General features: G+C 43.5%; 1 protein-coding gene across 1 annotated transcript in view; it reads left to right on the top strand.

The window, feature by feature from the left end:
* OXSR1 (oxidative stress responsive kinase 1) overlaps positions 1-22078 on the top strand; it is a 93213-nt gene that overhangs the window by 13325 nt on the left and 57810 nt on the right. The window contains exons 2-3 of the mRNA XM_075419836.1: positions 5756-5868; positions 16699-16807. Coding sequence (XP_075275951.1) covers positions 5756-5868; positions 16699-16807 — 222 coding nt within the window. The remainder of the gene's footprint in view (positions 1-5755; positions 5869-16698; positions 16808-22078) is intronic.

Below are 22078 nucleotides of genomic sequence, written 5' to 3'. Positions count from 1 at the left end.
TGGTCCAGAGCAGCCTTGCAGGGAAGTGTTTTGTGTGCATTGTTCATAAGAGGAAAACCCGGGCTCACAATTATAAACAGAGCCTGCGTCACGAGCGGCTTTCTGGCACTGCGCTCCAGATAGTGGAGGATGGATTCCAGATCTGGCTTAAAAATAGAGAGCTTGTGTGTGCTAGGGAATGGTGAAAGGGGAGGGCAGGGTTGTGCAGAGGTCTTCAGCTGAGTGTGGTCTAATGTTGGGGGAGACTTGGGAATGCAACTTACGAGGGCAGGCTGGGAGAGCTGGGTTTCTTCAGCCTTGGAAGAGTGAGCTGAGGAGGGATGCTGTTGCTGTCCTTTGCTATATAGTGGGGAGTTACAGAAGAGATGAAGCTGGACTCTGCAGAGATGCACGGCGAAAGGCCATAGTTGTAAGCGATGTTGGGAAATCTGATGAGATAGTGAGGGGGTGAAAAAAGCTTGATTATGAGGGTTGTCAAACACAGAACAGCCAAAAAGGTTGTAGAAATATCTGTTAAAGATATTCAAAATGAGATTGAATGTGATGCTGCTGGAACCTGATCTAACTTGGGATTTGGTCCCTGCTTTCAGCAGGAGAGCGGACTAGAGGCCTCCAGAGGTTCCTTGAATTGCTTGTAACATTCAGCTGACTCCAGAAGAGTGTATTTGCTCTACAGAGGGGATTTGATACTGCAGTAAGATAAAGACTGCTCCAAGACTGTTACAGAAGGTGTTGATTGAAACAGCTGAATTACCCTGAAGGGAAGTTTTCACATCTCCCAGGGTACCTGAAACTCAGTTTCCAGTGGTGGGACAGATTTAAAGTTTGGGCCACCCTGTTTTGAGACGACTCTTCTTGTGTAGCTACTTTGAATTGCCATTGCACATGGTGGGCGAATACAGTTCTAGAGCCAGGATTTGATGTTTGTCTTGTGATGGTTTGGCATAACCATTCCCATTGCTTAAGGAGATATCTCTGCCAAAAGGACCTCTGGCTTCAATTGCGTTTGCCTGGGAGGAGGCATCAGTGCAATTCATCCCAGTCTGACTGGGAGAGCTGCAATGTCCTTACGTGGCTGCAAAGATTCTGTTACCTTTGGAAACAAAGTGTATTTGAACGGGCTGTGGCCTCAGGTCAGTCCCCTGTCTCTCCACTCCTCCAAATGGCCTTGAAATCGTTGGTTGCCATTAACAGAGTTCTTGGAGGTTTTTTTGTTTTTTTAAAAAAAGCAAGCTTCATATGAGTTATGTGACAGCAAGTGACTGCAGAAGAGGTGGCGTGCAGCCTCCCTTGAAGGCTGTCAGTGGACTTCTGCAGGGAATTTTTCTCAATCTACGGAGAAGTTCAGGCTGGCGCTCTGGATGCTGAAGATACAGGAAGCATGGATCAGAGGACCAGAGGAGATACTCTGGGAAATCAGGCTTCGGTGTCTGCGTGCTTGAGGACTTTTTGGGTTGGGCTGTTTTCATCGTTTCAGAGGTTGGTTTTATTTCAGAAAGAACCATTTAATCACAGACATGAAAGAAGCAAGGGTTAGAAAGGGTACGTTTTCCTCCTTAGGCAGTGTTTCCTAAAGCAGGTCGTGACCCTCTTATGCAGGAATTTCGCAGCTGCTATCCTGAGGGTTGGAACTGTATCTGAGAGCCTACAGAGGCGAAAGCAGGGGGTATTAAACAGATCCTAATACCCACTTGGGGTCTCTTTCCTCCCCCTCAGCCCTCAACAAAATACTCTCCTGCTTTTCAGGAATAAAGCAGCGAGCATGTGGCCGTGCCCAGTTTTCATTGTTTTGCTAAGCCGTTCTGCTGGAAGAGATTAACTAGGGAGCGAATTTTCTCCGAAAGCTGATCTTGAGGAAGGCGGAGGGAAGAGCCTCGGCACTGACCTTGATCAGTGTCTTGAGGTGGGGAGCAACGGTGAACAGAGCAAGTTAGACAGAGAACATTAACCCAGTGCTGCCCATGGCGCTGCAGCTGAGCAGCGTGCTGGACTGCAGCTGGCTCTGATTGCAGCAGAGAGTTGCTTTGTCCAAGTTGTCCTACCCTAGCACAAGCTGCTCTTGTAGGTTTTTTTCTCGTTGAAGGTGGTTCATAGCAGCCAGGGAAACAGCTTCACTCCCCACTTTCCCCATATATTTGTTACCTGCTCCTAAAATTTAAAAAACTTCCTTGCCAGGCTTTTTATTTTTTTTCTCCGTTGATGTTATCATCTCTATCTGTGCTTGTTTTCACTTAGCAATGTGTTTAGCTTTGATACACCTTTTTTCCTTTCTTTCTCTTGCCACCCTGGAATTTCACAAACAAATTGTATGGCTGCAAAGCCTGGAGTGGCCGTGTTGCTATGTTTTCTGTACTCTTCAAGGAAGCATGGAAACCTGTCTTTGTTCTGTCCCAGAAGCATGGCACGCTGCCGCCGCTGCTACCAAAGAGCAGCTTGCTTGTGGCACATCGTGCTGCAGCTTGGATTAATCCTTGCTTGATATGCTTTTGAGATTTCATTGTTTCTCTGTAATTAAGTGCTACAGAGGAGCTGAAAGAAATGACGAATTAGTGGGAGAGGGGGGAGTGGGGAGAGCAGGTGGTGATCGAACTGAAGAGAGCTGCCAGAGAAGTAGGAGCAGCAGGGAATTAAATGGGAGGAGTCTCGAGTTCGGATGATTCCCTGCCATGTGCCCAGAAGGATTTAGTTTGGAATTTTGTTACTGTTCAAATAATGCCGTACACCCATAACAGATCGGGTCCCTGTAGGCTGGGGCATTGTCCAAACACTTTTTGAGAAGCAGTTTTTGCCCTGAAGTCCTAGCAAGCATTGATCAGGCAGGCTTGAGGACTGGGAAGGAACTGCGGCATGTATGGTCCTGCGTTTAATTAGGCTGCATCTATTGTTTCTGGTAGTAACATCTTAAAAAAAACAAACAACAGAAAAAAACAAACACAAAGCTGTTCTTTGTGTAGTCACTTCTATAAAAGCCTGGACTTCACTGTCATCTTGTGAAAGACTTGGTGTACAGTAGTGGCATCACGCCTGGATTGCAAGAAGCATCTCTGCCAGTCATGCCTACACCAGCTGGGTTTAACTGGCACAGAAATCCCGGTACATCATGTTGTGGGGGGAAGCAGGTATATGCTGAAACTATGGAGTGTCCGAGATATCTGTCCTCAAAGACTCTTTCTGGATACTCTTGTGGTGATGAGGACCGGGCAGGTAGCTTGAGAGATGAAAATACGCACTGCAAAACTGACGGAAGAGTGAAAAGGGCTGCGTGACAAGACAGTTGAGGTGCATCCTCATATATTCTTACAGCATCTGGCTTGTGTTTTCAGCCTCTGTCTATTACTATGCACCAAGACATCCAAAGAAAGAAATCATGATACTGGTGCTTTGAATGTGTAAGCAGCAACGTTTCTTCTGGGATCTAACCCTTTCCGAAGGAATAATACAGGCACAAGTGTTTGTTTTTTGTTCTGACTTTCAAAAGGCTATTGCTTTAGGGAGACCAGCAGTGCTGGGAAACACAAACTCACTTCTCCTGCCTTTTGTCACCACTTCTGTATGCTTTGCTGTCGTTATCTTGAGTTACTTTATGTGTTTTCACTTTTATCCCCCCCTCTGCAAGAAGCTGCAGAAAAATTTAGAGAAGCAGGTACTGGGTGGAGAGGAGCAGGTCAGTGCAACCCAGGATTCCCAGTGGGTGGGAATACCCCTGTGCTGGGGCTGCTGCTTTCAGGTTGGAGTCCTGCAGCTCCTGCACCTCATACCTGCTGGGCAAAACGACCACAGGGAGTGGGTGTGGAGGTTTCTGTTTGGGATTTTTGTCCCCTGTGTAATATTGTGTATTTCAGCCGTACTCCTTGCAGTCTAGCCAAACTCGCTGTTAAAGCCTCCTCCCCTTGCTTTTTCTGAGTCCTTTTTTGTTAAATGTCTGCCTAAACTTTTCCATCATCTCCATCCTTTGCTCAAGACCTTGCTTATGACACTGAAACTTCATTTCCGAAGTCCCTTGTAAATATTCTTGCCCCTGTTGCTATCCTTTTTTTCCACCGAAGCTTCTCCTGGTAGCTTTGTTTTGCCCTGTGCGATGAATAGTCTCTGAAAAGTAATATGCGTGCAAGTAATAAATGGTCTCAGTCTTGAACTTCTTAAAAACCCATTTGCTTCATGAAATAGTACAGCTTTAGCAACCTTGCCTTTTTGTGTTCTGTGCATTGCTGCCTTCTGCTGTTAAAATGTAAACTCTTAGGTGCAGGGAATCAACTGATGAGCTGATGCTGTTGTCCAGGGTACACTTGCAATGCCATATAAAGTGAAGTGAAACTCCTGTAGCTCCGCTGTGGCGGGTGCTGGTTGACGATTAGAGGAGCAGAGTCCCGTAGTTCAGGGCTTTGTAATTTATTTCAGTGTGACTTTGGATGGAGCAGTCTTTCCTGTGTCTTTCAGGGCTGGGTTTCAAGCTCTTTCCCCCACCTGGCATTTCGAGTTTGGCTGTGACTTGGTGGAACTTACTGCGGAAGGCCATTGGTGGTGGTTGTAGGAAGGCTCAGCAGCCTTTGTTTGAAGAGAAGATTGAAAGATTTTGCCCCCAGTTTGTCTGAACATACTAGAAAAAAAAGTAGTTTTCAAAAAAGTGCTTGACCTGTATGGCAGAATCTGGAAGCAGTTTTTACAGTGTTAAGAATAGGAGAATCTCGTAAAATACGTGTGTTATTCCAAAATGCAGAATAGCTGTTCTCATCTCCCTCATCAGCTCAAAGGGGCTCAAGAGTTATGCCTGGGATAATGAACTAAATTGCTGTGGGTTTATTTTTAATAACACTTTTAAGAATATTGACAATAAGAAGCTATTCCTATCTTTTCTACCTGTCCCACTCCCTTCTTTATTCATTTCAATGTGTTCCTTTCCAGTGAAGCGTGGAAATTTGGGGAAGCAAGATCAGGGTAGAGAATAAAGCAGTAAGGCCATCCTGTTGATGAGATGTGAATGTTGCAGCTGTTTCTGGAAGCCGACAAATACAGCTTTAACATCAACTAGATTTTAAGTCTCATTGTTGCAAAATCCCTGTGATATCAAAGGATATGATATTGCTGAGCAGCTGAAATCCAGAATTCTATCCTTACTTCTAGCCATTTGAGCAACTGTACATTAAAAGACAGTGTTTTTTTCCCTATTTGAATTTAAACGTTCTCTGGCTGTGGTTTTCAACTCGGACACCAAGGCGGTGTGCTACGATATGAGAACTGGAGCTGAACAGGCTTGAGTGAAGCCTACCTCTTGTCTTTGCATAAGATGAGGGGAGATGAGAACAGCAATTAGGACATAAAAATATTTGAAGAATCTCATTAGTGTTGGTGGCAAAGAGCGTGGGTTGTTTCGACACTTTGGGTGAACACATCAGGTTAAAAGTCTGTGTGACCTCAGTGGCCTTTCGTTTAAAAGCACACAAGAAGAATCACTCCTCTGTTATAAGTAAGCTGGATACTGTTTTTTATTTTTCTGTCTGCGGAGCTATAATGATCCTTGCAAGGGATCGTGAAGATCCACTTGTTTTTGTTCGGTTAGCCCAGTACTTCGATGTTGCAGCTGAGCCGGTGCACAGAGTTGCCCAGACCTGGAGTGGCTGTGGGGGTTGCCTTCGCTGGGTTTTCACCTGGCTCCTGCTGCCTTTACTCACCAGCACTCGTGATTTTGTTATCTGACCTCCCTCCCTTTCTGCAGAAGTCCTGTAAGATGTTTCTAACTAATTTTTTTCACCCACAGGGAGTGGAGCAACTGCAGTGGTGCAGGCAGCCTTCTGCGCTCCAAAGAAAGAGAAGGTGGCAATTAAACGGATCAATCTGGAGAAGTGTCAGACAAGCATGGATGAACTCCTGGTATGCAATCAAATTGTCTGGGGGGTTGTATTTCTGTTTGCATAATCTCCGCGTTTGCTAAGTGCCTTAACCTTTCTTGAGGTGGTGTGAGAGGACTTGACTGATTTCACTAGAGACAGTTCAGTTGTCCTGGTTGTGGGACACAGTATGTAATGTTAGCAAGATGAACTATTAGAGAACTGCAGGCTGTTTGTTTAGAGCTAAGCACTTTGTATAATCCCTTTGTTTTAAACGGAGTTAACATGCAAGTGTGAAGCTCAGCTCTACCCACGACAGCTCTGCAGTTTGAGGGGGATCCAGAGCTACGTGCTTCTGGAATCTTTAAAATTTAAGGGAATAGTTTTGCTTTCTTTTCCTTTCCTTACAGTTCTTTACTTTTTTCCCCCTTCACCTGTGAAGAGAAAAACTGAATGAGTTAGCTCTTGTTCCTAATTGCTTTCTGGTATTGATGCCAGCTGAGGGATCACTCCCTCGTGTTGCAGGCTGCTGTATGGAAACCTCCACTATTTCTGAGTTCAGGACGGGAGGTAGAGTCCTTTGGAGCTGTAGCTCTGTAATTTTCTTCTGCCGTGTGCCTTTTTTTTTCTCAAGACTTTCTGAATGGAAAACAGTTTCTGGCAGGTAGCTGTGGTAACTAAAATTTCCTTTTCTCATCTGACTTGTATGGGCTTCGTCTTCTGCTTTTCTGTGTGTGGGAGCTGGTGCTTCTGTCGTGCAGCAGCTGTTGCATCCACCTCATGTGTGGAAGGTCCCTGGATTTAAGCCAGGCAGAAACAGGCGTTCCTGTGAACATTGAGGCGTCTTTACTGGAGCTGAGAAAGCTCTCTCGGGTAAAACTTTCCATAGTAAATACTAGCTGGCAGGGGTTGAGGGAAGGTGGGGAGATGAGGCCTTGTATTGCCTTTCCTTTTAAAGCAACTCTCTAGGATTTTTTTAATCCTACCTGTCTTGTCTTTCCACTTGCATCTTGACAGCTTCTGTAGCATTAACCCAGGCTTTTGTTTTGGTGATTGCAATTAGGAAGTAGAAGAGAGAATTCAGGAGTGCTGGCTGGCTCTACACGTGTATGATCTTCAGCAAGTCACCTGAACCACAGTTCCAGTTTCCATCTAGTGACTAATGCTATTTTTACCATTACAGGTGCCTGCAAATCTGCTCTTGTAGTGAGGAACGACTTCATTCAAGCTGTCACATTTTAGTGTGTGTGAAGGGTTGCATGTAGGACTTTTGAGATGACCTGCCTTCAAATCCTCTTATGGCTCGTGCTAGTGTAGGAGTTCGAGATCTCTTCCCTTTCCCGTCAGGTCTTTTTGTCCTGATACTATCCCTTGGTACTCTTCTCAGATCTTATAAGTGGCTTGTACATACTGCTCTGCCTCAGTTGTATTCCTGACTGAATGGTCATGGTGTAGTAGTTGAGAGAGCTGGAATTGGCAATTACTAACAAAAAGGGTTAAGTTCAGACAGATACGCTGTGGAGAGTTGGCATCTAATTTTAGATAAGTACTTCTAATTGCATATTTTAAATCTCTGGCTGACCCATTCCTCCAAATGATTTTTCTAGTTATGGACAGGACTGCAATGAATTGCTGTTGTCAGCTCTCCAAAGCTTCCAGCTTTGTGACCACATCTGGTGCAGGTCCTGGTGTAGGCTTGTGCATAGGTCTGCTGTGAAAGCAAACGTTTATGTCTTGACATCATGTATGAAATACTGTTCGTTAGTGTCTGGGATGGAGGCAGGAATTTGAGGTCTTCCCATACCTGCTGTCAGTAAACAGACTTTTCATGACTTGCCTTGTAGCATTTTACAGGCAGCAATGCAGGCGTTAAATGACTCCAACTGACAAACTTGGGCATGGCCTATAAAAAGAACTGCTTTAGTAGTGAGACATTAGGCCAGGAGGCTGGGCAAAAGTGGCGAGAGATCCTGATGATAAACTGTTCTTCAACCAAACCAGTCAATATCTCCTCAGAAGCCATATTTCAGGCTGAAGAATAGCAAAGATTTTATTCTAACGGTGTCGTATAGCTCCTTTAGGAGGGTAAGGCCTAAGGGTGGTCGGTGAGTGGTTCTCCTTTTCTGCATACCCCAGAAAGCAGATTGTGAGCCTGGTCTTTGAAATAAGCCTCTGTGCCATGCCTTTAGTTGTGCCCACAAAGTTTTGTAGCCCCTCTAGAAAACTTGTACGTGATTTAAGAAGCACGGGTAAGTGATTAATAGCTGGTATTTCAGAGGAGAGTGGAAGAATCAAGCTATGGGCAATTTTGGGATAATTTCTCCCCAAACAGGTTGTTGTCTGGACCTGTAACAGTTGAGCTTTACTTATCCAATTTTAAGCTGATCTCTTAATTATTTCTGAAAGCTCTTTAAAATGCAGCTATAGATATTCTTGAACTTAAAATCATGGAGGGGTGGAGGGGGGAAGAGGATGGTTCTGAGCTGTAGCAGCTCCCTGGGGCAGTGGTCGCCAAGGTGTCTGTATTGTGTGAAAAAATGTTTTCCCTGGGTTTGTTCTGAATCCACCAGTTTATTAGATGTCATTTCCTCGTGTGAGAGCCAAAAGGATGGAGGTTCCCTGCTCTCTGCTCTTACCTGCCCTACTTTTTATCTTGTCTCCACATTTGCTTCTTCCCCAAAGTAAATACTCTCAAGCTTTTCAGTCTTGTAGTCTCCCCTCATGGCAGTTTCCCTGATCAGTTTAATTACCTTTCTTTGAACAACTACTTCTTATTGCAGGATTGGTGTTTGTTTTTCCTTCTTCCAAAAAACATAAATGCAAGTCCTTGAAGATTACAGTGGTTTTAAGAAGCAAGTGTGAAGAGAAATGAGTTCAAACTGGGGTATCTTAGGCCCCCTCCTTGCTTTTTCCTCTTCCCTAATGCCGTTAAAATAACCCGTGAACTTGGGTTTTTATTAGATCCATTATCCTTCTACTGTGCTGAAGGTATCAGAGCACAATAGTCAGCTTACGGTAAACTTTGATGTACTGCCTGGGGTCAGGGCAGTGCTCTTGTGTTACAGCACTGCCCAGTCATCAGGCTGTTGGATGGAAAACAGAAAATTGTACTTAAATCCTTTTTTATTTTTTTCTGTTTCAACAGTGCTTCAGACCCATAGACTTCTCTACTGAAGCCAGCTTGTTTATTCGCAGAATCTGCGTAGGGATGAGGGTAAAACAGTGTCATGGTGCTTGGGAGAGGGTAGGGAGAGCAGCAAACAGTTCTAGCCATTGATGAGGATGAGTTGTTTCTTCTGTGGCTCTTTCAGTGTCCATAGTGCGTAGTGGCTGGCGCTTCTATTCCTCGGGTGGAGGGGAAGAAGGAGGTTGGTTTGGAGTGCAGTTAGGAAATGCACGGTGAGTGCTCTATCGCTAGCTGAGTGGAGGAGTAGCCTTGAGCTTCCTTTAAGCTTCTATAGCAGCAGGTGCCCAGCGGCCAGGGAATCTGGGAGCAGCTCGTAGCTTGTGGAGACGCCATGCTTAGGGTATTGATCTTGATCTGTGTATCTTGACATACACTTGAGCCGTGTGGGTTGTCAGGGATAACCTGCACACTTTGCAACTGCTGCATGACAGTTTAGGTTACTGCAATGGATTAATTTATTGCTGCTACAGGGTACAGAAGTGTAGGAAGGAACAATTGTGTTGCATCATGAGCAAAGCAAGTTAAGGGCATTCAGCTTTTCTGCAGAAGTGCTAGTAGCTATTGTAAAGAACGTAGACAGGCAGAAATAATGCAGTGCAGAGATGTGCCTCTTTGTAGCCCAGCCACTGAATCAGGTGATGTCAGTCACAAATTGATTTCAGTGCTTGATTTCAGTCTTTTTTCTATATATTTTTGAATGCTCCCAGATGTTTTCTAGATGATAGGTGGGGTTCAGCTGGAAGGGAAGTACAATATAGTTCATAATGATTCTTGCTCACCAGCATGACTGGGAGTGGAGTGTAAGGACGAGTGGTCAAGTACAGCATTGTCTACAATTTGTCTTGGACTTTTTGTTATTAAAGTTACACTTCTTGCTTGTCTTGCAACCCACAGTAGTTAACAAAGTTATGCAGCATTTGGTGTGGGTTTGAAAACAGTGTGCTCGTGTGGTGTATTTCACAGCTGGACACTGTTCACTGGTGTTTTGCTCTTACCTTTCCTTTTTGGGACGCTGGTTGTGTTGCTGCTGTTGCCGATCCTTGAACCACACTGATATAACATCTCCCTCAAAATAACCATGCCTCCAGCTTTTTTTTTCTTGTATAAGTGTTTTCTTGTTTTAAAGAATTATTGATCTAAAAGACCCTAAATCTCCCCTCTGTCCAGCAAACTCTCCTTCATTTCCAAGCGATTAAAACTGAGCTAGCTTTCGTTTGTCCAGATGGGTTTTTCCTCTATGCTTTGAGTAGCAGATGACGTGGGTTGTCAGCTTAGCAGTTCGCAGGAATGTTGAACGGCAGAGCAGGAAACATAAGCTAAGGGATATTTCACACTGGGCTTTTCCAGCTGGGGGGAACTGCTGCCTGTTTAGTTCCTAGGATGATTCACCAGGAGATGGGTTCAGGAAGGAGCATGGGAGATGTAGCATTGCTGCTCCTCGGAATGGACTGCAAACTCTTCCTAGTCCAGAGACTGATAGGACTCAGCCTGGCAGGTCTACACAGAAGTGGAGTGAAGTGAAGGTATGGTCAGAATGCAGTTAAGGAGGCCGAGGGAATAAGTTTAACTATAGTAAAAAGAAATGTCCTTTTGAATTTCATGGAATTTACCTGGGGAGCTTTCTGCCAATAATATGGAGATCAAACATTGTGTGAGATTAAATAAATCAACCTATAGTTGAAAAGGTTAAATTAGATAGGATTTAAAAAAAGGATTATGATCTCCTCTGGTTTAAAGCATAAGCCAACTGTTAACTGCCCAGGCTTAGTCAGAAGTCTTCCCTCTGGGCAGATAATCGTGTAACTGCTTGTTATAGGGTTTTACACCTTCTTTTGAAGACTTGGACAGGATATTGAACTGGCTTTGATCTGACAGAGCAGTTCCTACAAGTGGATTAACCACACTAGAAGGTTGTTGGGAACAAAGCAGCAGACTGCTGTAGAAGTAATACAGACATTTCATCCATGCCTGTCATCTTATGGGAATTGCCATTATAATTCCATTTCCAGTCCTGAGGACCTTTAAACTTGCTCTGGGGGCAAAAGTCCCGAAGTGTCAGGACCAGAGAGTCTGATGTATACTATGTGGTTTCTGCACGGTTGTTTGATGTGCCATGTTATGTGTTTCTTGCATGATGAGATTGCAGCTTTACAGAATACTTAAACCTGAGTACACCTTGGTCGTATTGTTTCTCAAAGCAGCAACAAAAGAAACCTTAATGTGCTAGTTGAAGTTGGTGGTTTTTTGTTTTTTTTTTTGTTTTTGCAAAGTTCAGTGTGAACATCAGGATTAATGGTGAGTGAAATTCCTAATGCACGATGTCTTCCTCCACTTGTACTGTATGAACATGAGATGGTGCCTGAAAATAACTTCAGAGAGTTTGCAATTGACTGCATGGACTAATCACAGATTTGAGGCGTTATTGAGCTGTAAACACTGGGTATTGGTATGAACGACTGTAAGGGTCAGTGATATGTTAGTTGGCAAAGTGGGTAAAGCTGGCTTCGCTTGTGTCTAGGAGCTGAGTCAGTCACTCGCCCATTTGCTTTGTGGCTGAAACCAGTAAAAAATGGGTGCGTATGAATTGCTACACCCTAACAGTTTTAAACATTTGCTTCCTTCAGTATTTTGTCACTTGATACTGCAGACCTTGAAAGAGGGAACAACCACTGAAGAATAGCCATTGAAATGGGCAACTGCTGAGTGACTTGCCATAGGGGTGGTTTGTTCCCATCACCTAAGATTAACTAATTTATGGATGAAGACTTTTTATCCCTTTCAGAATAATTTTTTATCCGCTGTTGGTCTGGACGGGCTAATTTAACCCCTTTTTATTTGTGCCAGTCTATCTCCTGTAGCCACATCTTGAGGTAAGGAGTTGAACTGAATAATCCAGAGGTGGAAGTTAGATCAGAATCTCTGATTTTGAGCTTTGTGCTCTTTCCCCATCTCCTTCAAAAAATATTTCTCAAGTTGATTATGGTAGAAGAACAAGGGTTTTTTTATGCTGATGTTTAAAAAGGGGAATTAATTAATCTTCTCATTTTTACAACCTTTTAGTTAAATCATTGGAATTTCACTTGGAGCAAAACTTGAACAGTTATGGCTGCCTGTAGGACTGGAGCTCTAAATCCTGCTTTAAAAGGTTGAAGAGAAGCTTTAATGCCTTATCTCTCAGCAGAAATCTCAAGGTGTAAGTTCTTTGCCAGCCATAGTTGAAGCATTTGTGTTTTCAGGGGGGAGATCACACCTGACCTGCTTTGATTTCCCCCCCCCCGGGGCGTGCCTTCCCTCCTCAATTCTCTTATTGTTGTGATTTATTGTGTTGCGAATGGGATAGCCAGGCTGACAGCTTTCTGGATTCCTGTGAAGCGGCAGGTAGCCATATAAAAGCAGACTGCTGCTGTGTTGTATCTCTTGAGTTCTTGTCAACATGTGGGAAGTAAATCTAAATAAAGCACATTTTTCACTGTTGTATTTGAGAACAAGTGTCTTTGAAACATGCCTCAGGGGCGAATAAACACAAGGAGTAGAAAGTGATGATGTGAACAGAAAATACCAGTTAAGAAAGTTCAGCCTAGTAGCTTAGCTGCAGCCTTACCAGCTTTGTATCTCTGCTCCTCGTAACTCTACTTCAGTTGGATGTCAGTGGGCAAATAAACGCGCTTCCGAAACAGCAGATCTCCAGAAGGATGCCTGACTTACAGGAGACTAATAGGTTTCTTATGATTGTAAATTAAACTTCACAGCAGCTTTAGTAGTGTTTTGCAAGCCTTGAAATGCGTCTTTTATTGCCTGCAGGATTACTAGAAACATTCATCAGAACCCTTAATGGAAGACATGGAGGCCTTTATAGCTAATCCCAGTCTATTTGCTTTTGGTATTTGACAGTACAGATATTTTAAATATCTAGCCCAGGGTGAGCATGTAACCATCTCCAAACCATTGCCTGTGTCTGGACATGTTCTTGTCGCTAATTCATTCTCTGTAGCTGAGCAGAAGGAGGTGTAGCTTATGGATCCTGCCATGGGGAATTGGCAGTAAGGCTGTGTCTCATCACTGAAGCCATCTAGTGTGAGGAGTGTCGGTGCGTAAGCGACTGGGTGGAAGATCTCTGGATCTGCGGATGGTTTGAGGGCTCTGTATCAAGTCACCCATGACTGTTGGCAGGGCGGGAATAAAGCAACGTCTGCAGCTTAAAGCTTGTATGTAGCAGTCCAAATAAATTCTGATGTTTAGCACTGACATTATTGCAGTAGTGTAGAAATCGCTGAGATTTTTATTAGGAGTCTTCCGATATAGTTTTGGTGCTAGTGAAAGTGAGGGGAGCACAGTCGCAACTCGGTTATTTCTTCGTGTAATTTGGGGGTAGCAGTCTTGTTAGGGAGGAGGTAGGGAGAGGAAATCTTTACTTGCTGTGACTTTGTCATGTTTGAAGAGCGGCAAACTCTGTGAAAAGCTTTAGAAATGGTATCAAAGCTGCGCTTGCTACACGCAGAAGGGCTGTTGCTGCATTTTGTCCCCTCCTGCTCCCTTTTCTCTAAGTGTCCTTTTGAGTAGAGCTCTCTGGTGATCCTTGACTGGGATTTCTGCCTGAACTACAGTTCTTCCACCCTGGCGTTTGTACTGCCGTAGCAGAGACTGTTGTATGTACGACAGGACTGGCTTGGTTTCAGTTATACGAGGAAATGTTTTAACTGCAAAGCCCACTGATTTGCCTCGATCAGTTAGAATAATTGTATGTCTTGAGCTTCCAGGATGGCGGTACCCTCTGTGGGGGTGAAGAGGAACGAAGCTGTGATGTACCTGCTGTGAGACTAGCCAAGAAAACTATTGAAAATGGGATGGGTGTGTGTGGCTGAGAGGGAAAGTCTGCTTGACCGCTGCTCTTTCTTATTGGCAATAATGTAAAAACACTGGAAATCATGGGCTGTGCTGCAATTAATTATTCAGAGCTGTGCTGCACTGTGTGAGAAATGGTTTAATCTGCCTGTGTTACACATCCACTAGCAGAAGGAGGTGTTGTATTGCATAGATCAGGTTTGTGGTTATTTTCCACATCTTTTTTTGTAAACATTTTCCACATCTTTTTTTGTAAAATGTACTGCTCAGCCTGGGGAGCAGGCTGTGGTAATGAATGAGAGAGGAAGTTCTTGGAAAATAATAAAATAGTAACTAAGTGTCACGGAATGCCTGAAAAATGCTCTAGTACAGAGCCGCTAGACTGGCAAAGATCTGATCAGGTCTAGGCTCCTAAGTAAACTTGATCCAGACTTTGTCTCACTGTCTACTGAATTCTGGTGGGATACACTAATATATATAAAATATACAGTGTTTGTGTATATGTCTTTCTTCTTTCTACTGTCTTGATCTCCCAGGAAGCTGGTTCAAAGTATTTTGAGTGGTCTAGCTAAGAAAAAGTGAAAACAGCTTCTCTAGATCTTTTCTGCAAATGGTGGATTTGGGGCAGGTCTGGCTGATGGGGTGATTCACCAGTCAGCGTCCTGCTTGCTGCTTTCCATCCGTGTTCCCTCTGGTGCCACTTGTGCCCGTGTGATTTTTTTAGTTGTTGGAGAGTGAAGTTAGGCACCTGGATTTTGCTTGCACATTTAAAAGAAAAAAAAATCATCTTTAAAGTTAGTTTGAAGCTTTAGGCTTTAAATTAAAATGCTAATTTCAGGCTCAGGGACCAAGATTGTGTCCGGTTTATGGATCCCTTAACTAGGGGCTCAGTCCAGTGCTCTGAGCAAGTCCAAAATGGTCCTAGGATAAGCAAAGAAGTTCAAAACTCTGAACTCAATGAGTTTTGGAAAGGTTGTGTGAATCAGAAGTGTTGCGCTTATGTTTACAGACAGCAGCCCAGCGCTTCCCAACCAACTGGATTTTGTGCAAGGAGTGTGATGGAAGGCATGAACCAGTCACTGAGCCTGACCTGTTTTACCCAGGGCCCCAGTTCCCATCCAGGCCCTGTTAGAAATTTGAGGCGGGGAAGTGAAAAGAATGTTTTTGTTGCCATCTTTGTCTGGTGGGGGATTTTCCTTCATTGTGAAGAAACCTAACTAAAGACCTTAGAAAGCTCCAAAGGTGCTGATTTATTTCCTTTTTGAAAAATAGCTTGACACAAGGGAGTGTTTGCAAGGAAGGGAGCTGGAGCTGTCAGAGTAAGCAGAGGATATTGTTTCAGGCTGTATTTATTTTCAGAGTGGTTTTTAGTCAATGAGTATGCTGCCCTGAGATGAATAGCCTACTGCCCACTCTTCAGATATCCTTTCCTGTTTAGAAGGATTCTGCTTTAATCTGCTTGTTGGAGCTTCCTGGAAAGTCGATGCCTCTTCTGGGGAAGCAGAAAGGGGAATCCATTGCGTTTAATTCCTCAAATGCACCTACTCCCTGAAAAGCAGTACTAAAGTGGAGAAATCAACATTAGCATGGTTTTTTTGTAGCTGTCATTGCCAGCTAAACCCTTGCCAAGGGGGAAGCAGTGTGCCTTTACGCTACACTCAGTCACAAGCAGAGCTTTGTACGTAGCAGGAGAAGGGCGTCCTAGACACAGGGGAATCCTTCTCACAACATTTTCTTGTACTTTGATACCAGGGAGGTCTTGTGCTGAGGGGGAGGTGTGATGGGCCCTTGCTCCTCTCCTCCTTCGCAGTGTTTGGGATTATGGCACTTGGCTGAGTCTGTGTCGTGGGCAGGGGGCTGACAGTGAGCAGTGATTAAACCTTTGAAAAGTAAGTGTCATCCACATCTTCTGCTCTCAACCAAGACATTCCTGAAGTTCAGGGTATCAGGGATCAGTGTCTGGCATGGGTGATGCTGGAGAGTACAGCTTGGCAGGTTGGGGGGCTTGGCTGAAGCACAAAGGCCCAGCTGGGTGTAGTGCACGGTGCCAGGCTTGGCTTAATGGCTGGCTTTTGTCTGTGGACAGTCACGAAATTGCGAGGATTTCTGTGCAAATTGGTGATTTGTGCTTCCATAGTGAAAAATCAGTCAGTGCTTTCTGTGGTGGTGGTCCCCCTGTAACCTGGAAAACCTCAGCCCTTAATTAACACTCAAACAATTTAATGTCTGAGCATATTTCGTATTGTACTCCATCCGTAGTAGCTAGCGACTTTCTAATCTCAAACTGATTTCCCTCTTCTTGCAGTATGACATAAGATAGAGCTGTCCTTTGTGCCTTCAGCCTGATTGAGCTGAGCCATCTGCTTTCCTGCTCGGAAGAAACATTAGGAATAAGAGACCTTTCTTTTTTCTTAGAGGCAAATATTTTCCTTTCTTATCCAAATGATAATCTTCAGCAGTTTCAGCATCTGTTGTGTCATGTCTCACTGAAAGGAGGAGTCAGCATGAGCTTCTTAGGTAATAAACTGGTGTGAATTTTCGGGAATACAGCGTTGTATTTGCATGCGGGTGTTTCAGTTATGACCGCTTTGTTGCCCTTGCCAGGGGCATTTTGGTCAACTTTTTCTTTCTTCTAGACAGACAGGAAGAGCACCCTAAAACACCTTGGGGCCCTAGTATGATGCAGGCTGCGTGTTCAGTATTTCTGGGTTTTCTACGTTTAGCTTCTAGGTATCCTTTTTCTTCTCACCCTCGTTGAACATTGTCTCTTGAGGAAGATAACTTCTGTGCCTGAGGAATAACAATCACTGAGTCCAACTGATAATGCTTTATTTTTCTTTACAGAAAGAAATTCAAGCCATGAGTCAGTGCCATCACCCCAACATTGTATCTTACTACACATCGTTCGTGGTGAAAGATGAGCTGTGGCTGGTGATGAAGTTACTTAGTGGAGGTGAGTGGTCCAATTTCTTTACGCTAAAAGGTCACGTAAGAAGCTGTCTTCCTCTAATACCCTTTTGCTTGTTTACTTCCTAAGCTTCCCACTTGTGAATTGAGATATTTGAATAACAATATTTAACTTAAGCCATTTCAGCTCAGAAATAGCTTTTCATGTTATGCACATCAGTAGTAACACCTAACCACATGACTGTGCTAGCTTTTTTCCCCCCTCCTATTTTGTGTCTTTGACAGTATTTTGTAGAGTTACTTTGAATGTGTTTGCTGAATGACTCATTTGAGTGTTTGAAAACTGGAGCGTGTGACTTCAGACACTGACAAGAGAAACTTAAATGCAGGCGTAGTTGTTGGAACTATCCTAAACTTCTAGAAAACAAATCTCCTTGTCATTTTCTCAAATGATGGGTCCAAAATGGTGCTTCTCAGGTCATGTTAACAAATGTTTCTTCATCTTGCTCTGTAAGCCTAGCATAAGCTTTTGAACTGGAGAAGTGCACAACTAACTGCACTGAGCCCAACCATTCCCACTAGCTTTATCGTGAGAACTGCAACTCCTCTTGCAAGGCCTTGACCTTTTTCTCACTTGGAGGCCTGCATGGTGCTGATGGCTTCTTGGTAACCAGCCGTTCTGTTGATTTTTACTGATTTACATGTTGGCTGCCCTTGTGAGGAATTCTAAAACACCTCTATTTTGGGCAGAGCTACTTCTAAAATGTCAGGGTATGGCCTTAAAAAGAGAGGAGAACATCAGAGTGGGTGCAGCTTGATTTGTGTAGCATCAATCCTCTAGAGCTTGGGTTACTTTGTCCACTTGATCTGCTTGACAAAATAACTGGGAATACTTGGGGCAATTTCATATTACTACCCCGTTAACACGGAGCCAGGGAACTTGCCTTTTCTGCATTTATTCTCTCAGACATTGGAAAAATAGCTTTTGGGAGAGTTTGAAAACGTCTTATCAGTAATGCTTTATTTGATGTCACAGTATTTTCCAGGATCCCTGTTTAAGTTACAGTCAAGACAAGAAATGGAATCAAGTTTCTGGATGATAACACAGAGGACTGTTGCTACATCTTAGGCCTGTCTTTAGGAAGACATGATTTTCCTGGCATGCTAATGAAAAGGAATCAAAAGCTGAAAAAAACCCGCCTGTTTTCTCGCTTTTTAAAAATACTTCTTGGCTTCTTTGTTCTTGGATTAATACTGAGGACTGTAAAATGCGAGAAGATGATGTGGAAAAATCTGGCTAAACCTGCTGGCTTTTTCCAGAGGGGCTCGACAAACGACCATAAAACATGTGTCTTTGAAGATCATCTTCAGAGAATTTTAGCAGTTCTCTTGGGGGAAATCAAATTTTGTGCCAACTGAAGTCTGTCTTAAAGGGCTTTTAATGTCTCATGTGTCATTAAGCAATACTCCCTCTTTTCTTGGAGGCACATGTAGCAGGTCATTAAAGATATGGTGGCTGTTTGTGTAGAAAAGAAGCCCCTGCCAGCTTAGTGCAAGTAGTTTTGCTGTGTATGTAAAAAGTGTATTTATGGGAAGGTTTCCACAGTGTGAGGAAATGGTGTTTCAGGGATGCAAGAGAGGCAGCACCCATCTTCTTGGCCTTTTTCAGGAGAGTGCACAACCTCTTTGAAGAAAACGCACAGCTATTCTCACAGTGGTTTTCTGTCAGAACCAAGTCAGGCTCATCCTTAAACCTCCAAATGTTGTTTCTGTTTGTCCTCATTTTTTGTGAGGTTCTTCTTTGTGTAAAGGTGGAAAAAAATCAGACTTTTCATGGACAATCTTTTAATTATCAAGGCACCACAAATGCGAAGACCACAGCGGAAAATGTCTGGAAAAATAATCATTGCTTCAGAACCAGGCTCTTGATGGTGTGAATGATGACCTGCTTGTCATTTAATATTCACTTTGAATGGCCATCTTCCTTAGACTGATCATTGACCCTTGTGCAGCTCTGGCATGAAGTGGGGTACTTTTAGTGCAGTAGTACTGTGAAATCTCACTGCTTCTTACTCTGTTGCATACATTGAAGACTAGGGTCGTACAACAAAAGATGGACTAGTAGCAGTGTAACCCTCTGCCCCCATAACATTTCCGTGAGCCAAGTGTTAAATTTTCTCACTTAAAATGAATCATCTGGGGGCTGGGGGAATTGCTAAAATAGACCGAAGGACTCTGAGTATCACCTGTCAGTACTATTTATGCAGGAGGGTACCCTGAGAGGTGTTTTTCAGCTGTTTTCACTTTGTACTTTTTTTCATGGCTGTACTTCAGAAATCTCATTTTACATTTCTCTTGCAAATTCTACAGGATGATTGTGAGGATGGGGGCAGAAACTTGTGTATTGGAGGTTTCTGACTGAAGAGCTTTTTCGTTCACTTATAATGAGACAATTTCCAGTTGGTTTTAGGCTGAGTGATGTATTTAACAAGAGGTAATTTAAAAACTGCTTCTCATTCCTTTCAGCTTACTTCTTATCAGTAATAAAGTGGCTAGTTTTGTGGTCATCTGTCATCCAGTGGGAAAAATAATGATCTGAGTTTCTCAACAGGAAAAAACCTTTGAGCTGTTTTTATAAACCGGAAAGCAAAAAAAAAAAAACCAACCCCAAACCAGAGTGCAGCCTTACTCTTTCATTCTATCTAACTGTTCAGAGAGCATGGACCCGAGACTTGTACATCCCAGTAAGCACACATGAAGTCTGGTTTGATGTCCATTCTGTATCTTGACTATGGCTTTTGTAATAGAGAATTGCTTCTGGGCTAAAGTTCAGAGTCTTATTGCTTCTCTTCCATCAGTGTCAGGGTATGCTGGCATGTGTTTTCAGGCTGAAACTAGTTTTAATTTCAGCTTACTTAGACTGACTTTATTACTTTGATAAACAGCCCATGAGACGGGCCAGTCTGTAATGCAAGCCTTTTTTTCTTGTTGTAAGTGCAATTTAATTTATTTTCTGATTGCTGAATTTTTGTTGAAATCTTAACCTAGTCATATATGCAAGTATTTTAGAAATGTCTCTAAGGGAAAATACTGTAAATCTGTGAAGCATTATTGTCTGATGACAGTGCCTCGCTCCTCTGAGCAGCCAGCCCGTGCACTCAAAGGTAGCTTAATTGTCTGGTGGGCGTTGTCGCTAAAACTGAACTCTTTGTCTGCACTTTGCAAGTACCATGTTGGTGGAAGAGACCATTTTCTATCTTAGACAGTTGTCAGCATCGAGGAGGTAACGTACTGGTGAGCTTCTGGGGAGCAGCACGTAAAACTGCTAATCTGCTTCAGAGCCAAGTCAGACAGGCTGGCTGAAGTTAGTGCCGAGAGCAGTTTGAGCTGGCAGATTTGACACCAAAGCAGGCGTAGCGCAGAGTTGTTGCTGATGGCAGAGACGTGCCTGTGATGATACCCAGCTGGGAGTGACAAGAGGTGCTGGTGTGTCCAGCTACTCTCACACCCTCTTGTAGGTCTGGTGCTGCGTGCCTGAGTCAGGTTTGTGAAATATCTGCTGTTTCTGTTCCCTTCAGGAGGAATTTCAGACCCTTTCCTCCAATGACAGAACTGTTTTGTAGGGATCTAACCTTAGCAATGTCAGCTTGGCACCCTGGCCTTTTGGTCCAAACTAAACTCCAATGGCTATTTCTAGATAGCTGCTGACCCGCTCTTTGCCTCCCTGGCATTCCCGTTGCGGATTTTACTCATGCCTCTTTAAAGCCATCTGAAGCCCAGTCCCGCTCTCTGACTCTCGCAGCTTCTTAGTAGGAAGAGGAGCAGCTGTCCTTTTGTTCTTGTGCTTTTTCTGATTGTGACCTGTTTGCTCCTCTAAATTCTCGCTGGTTTTAACAAGAGCTCTCATTTCACAGGTGACCCAAGGCCATGACTAACTCTACAAAACAGTTGCTCCTGTGAAGCAGACGCCTGTGGTGGCTTGCCACATCGTACAACAATTTCTACTGTCCTAGCCTACAGCACATGAGACTTCCAAAATACTTTTAAACTGTTTGAATCCTTTAAGTATTGAAACGTTGCAAGATAGGGCTCTTGGATCTCCTGACTTCCTGAAGGCTCCTAATTGAGTCTGCTAAGGAGATTACTGTACTGAAATAGTTAAACCTTGTATTTTCCAAAAGTTTTTCAGATTATCTAATCAACTTCTTACTTCAGCCTTTGATCTTGATTATCTGATGAAGTGCTTGGCCAGCAGTTCAGCAAGCCAGACTGAAAGGGAGGTATGGCAAGTTTTAGTCCTATCTCCCTGGCGGAGACCTGCTTAGTCTACTTCTGCCATCTTAATTTCTGATCTGGCCACTACTAATTCCAGCAGTGAGCTATGATCAAAGTATAAGCCACAGGTTCTTAGAAAGCCTTGTGCTTATGTTTAATTATTTTGTTAGGATAAAGCTATGCTATTTTGGGTCCATCTGGAGGTTTTCTAATTTTATTTGTAGAGACACAACTTAATTTCAAACAATTAAGGATGGGATAAGTCAGAGGCAGGAGATGGTAGGCTGTACATGATTGCAAAATGCAGAGTGTGTGGATACATTGCCACTCCTAGCTATAATAAGAAAAGTATGAAAAAAAAAAATAGTCTTCAGATTTGCTCTTATAAATGTCTCAGTCTCAACTGCACTAGGCTGTTTTGCTGCTTTATTATGTTACCTTGCTCCCTGCCTTAATCTTGTTGTATTCCTTACACATCCATGGAAGTGCTCTAGAGGGAAGGAGGCAAGAACTGCAGGTTTCCTTAACTCTCTCCCTCTGTACTGAGGTGGTTTAACCAGGGTTAAGAAGAAACTTCGAAACCAGAAACCCCAGCAATCTACTTGGATATCTTTTCCTTTGTTTTGTATAACTTGTTCTTTTCTTTACTTGGGTGTTCTTTCGCTGTATCTGTATCCCTCAGCCCCAGAAGTACTGAATCCAAGCAGCTGTTCCTTCTTCTTTCACATTTTCTTCCTCCGTTTGTCAGAGACTGACAAGATGCAGATTCAGTTCTTGGCTCTGATGACCGTCAGGCTCACCGAAACCGCTGGCTTCGGCCGAGATGTCTTAAAAGAAGCAGCACTGAATCCTGCCAGCTCCTGGTTCTCAAAGATGCGCGTGTTCAGCATCAGTGTCCATCAGCTTTGGGGCAGGTCTTGATTCTCACAAAATTGTGTAGTGATCCCCAGCACTGTTTTCCAGCCAATTTATGCCAGGCCTTTAAATGGCAAATCAATGCAGGTACTGTTACCTGCTTTTTTGTTGTTGGAGATTAAGTTAG

The sequence above is a fragment of the Opisthocomus hoazin genome, chromosome 4, assembly GCF_030867145.1.
Source record: "Opisthocomus hoazin isolate bOpiHoa1 chromosome 4, bOpiHoa1.hap1, whole genome shotgun sequence".
In the NCBI taxonomy this organism is placed as follows: domain Eukaryota; kingdom Metazoa; phylum Chordata; class Aves; order Opisthocomiformes; family Opisthocomidae; genus Opisthocomus; species Opisthocomus hoazin.
This window is presented reverse-complemented; position numbering and strand designations above follow the sequence as displayed.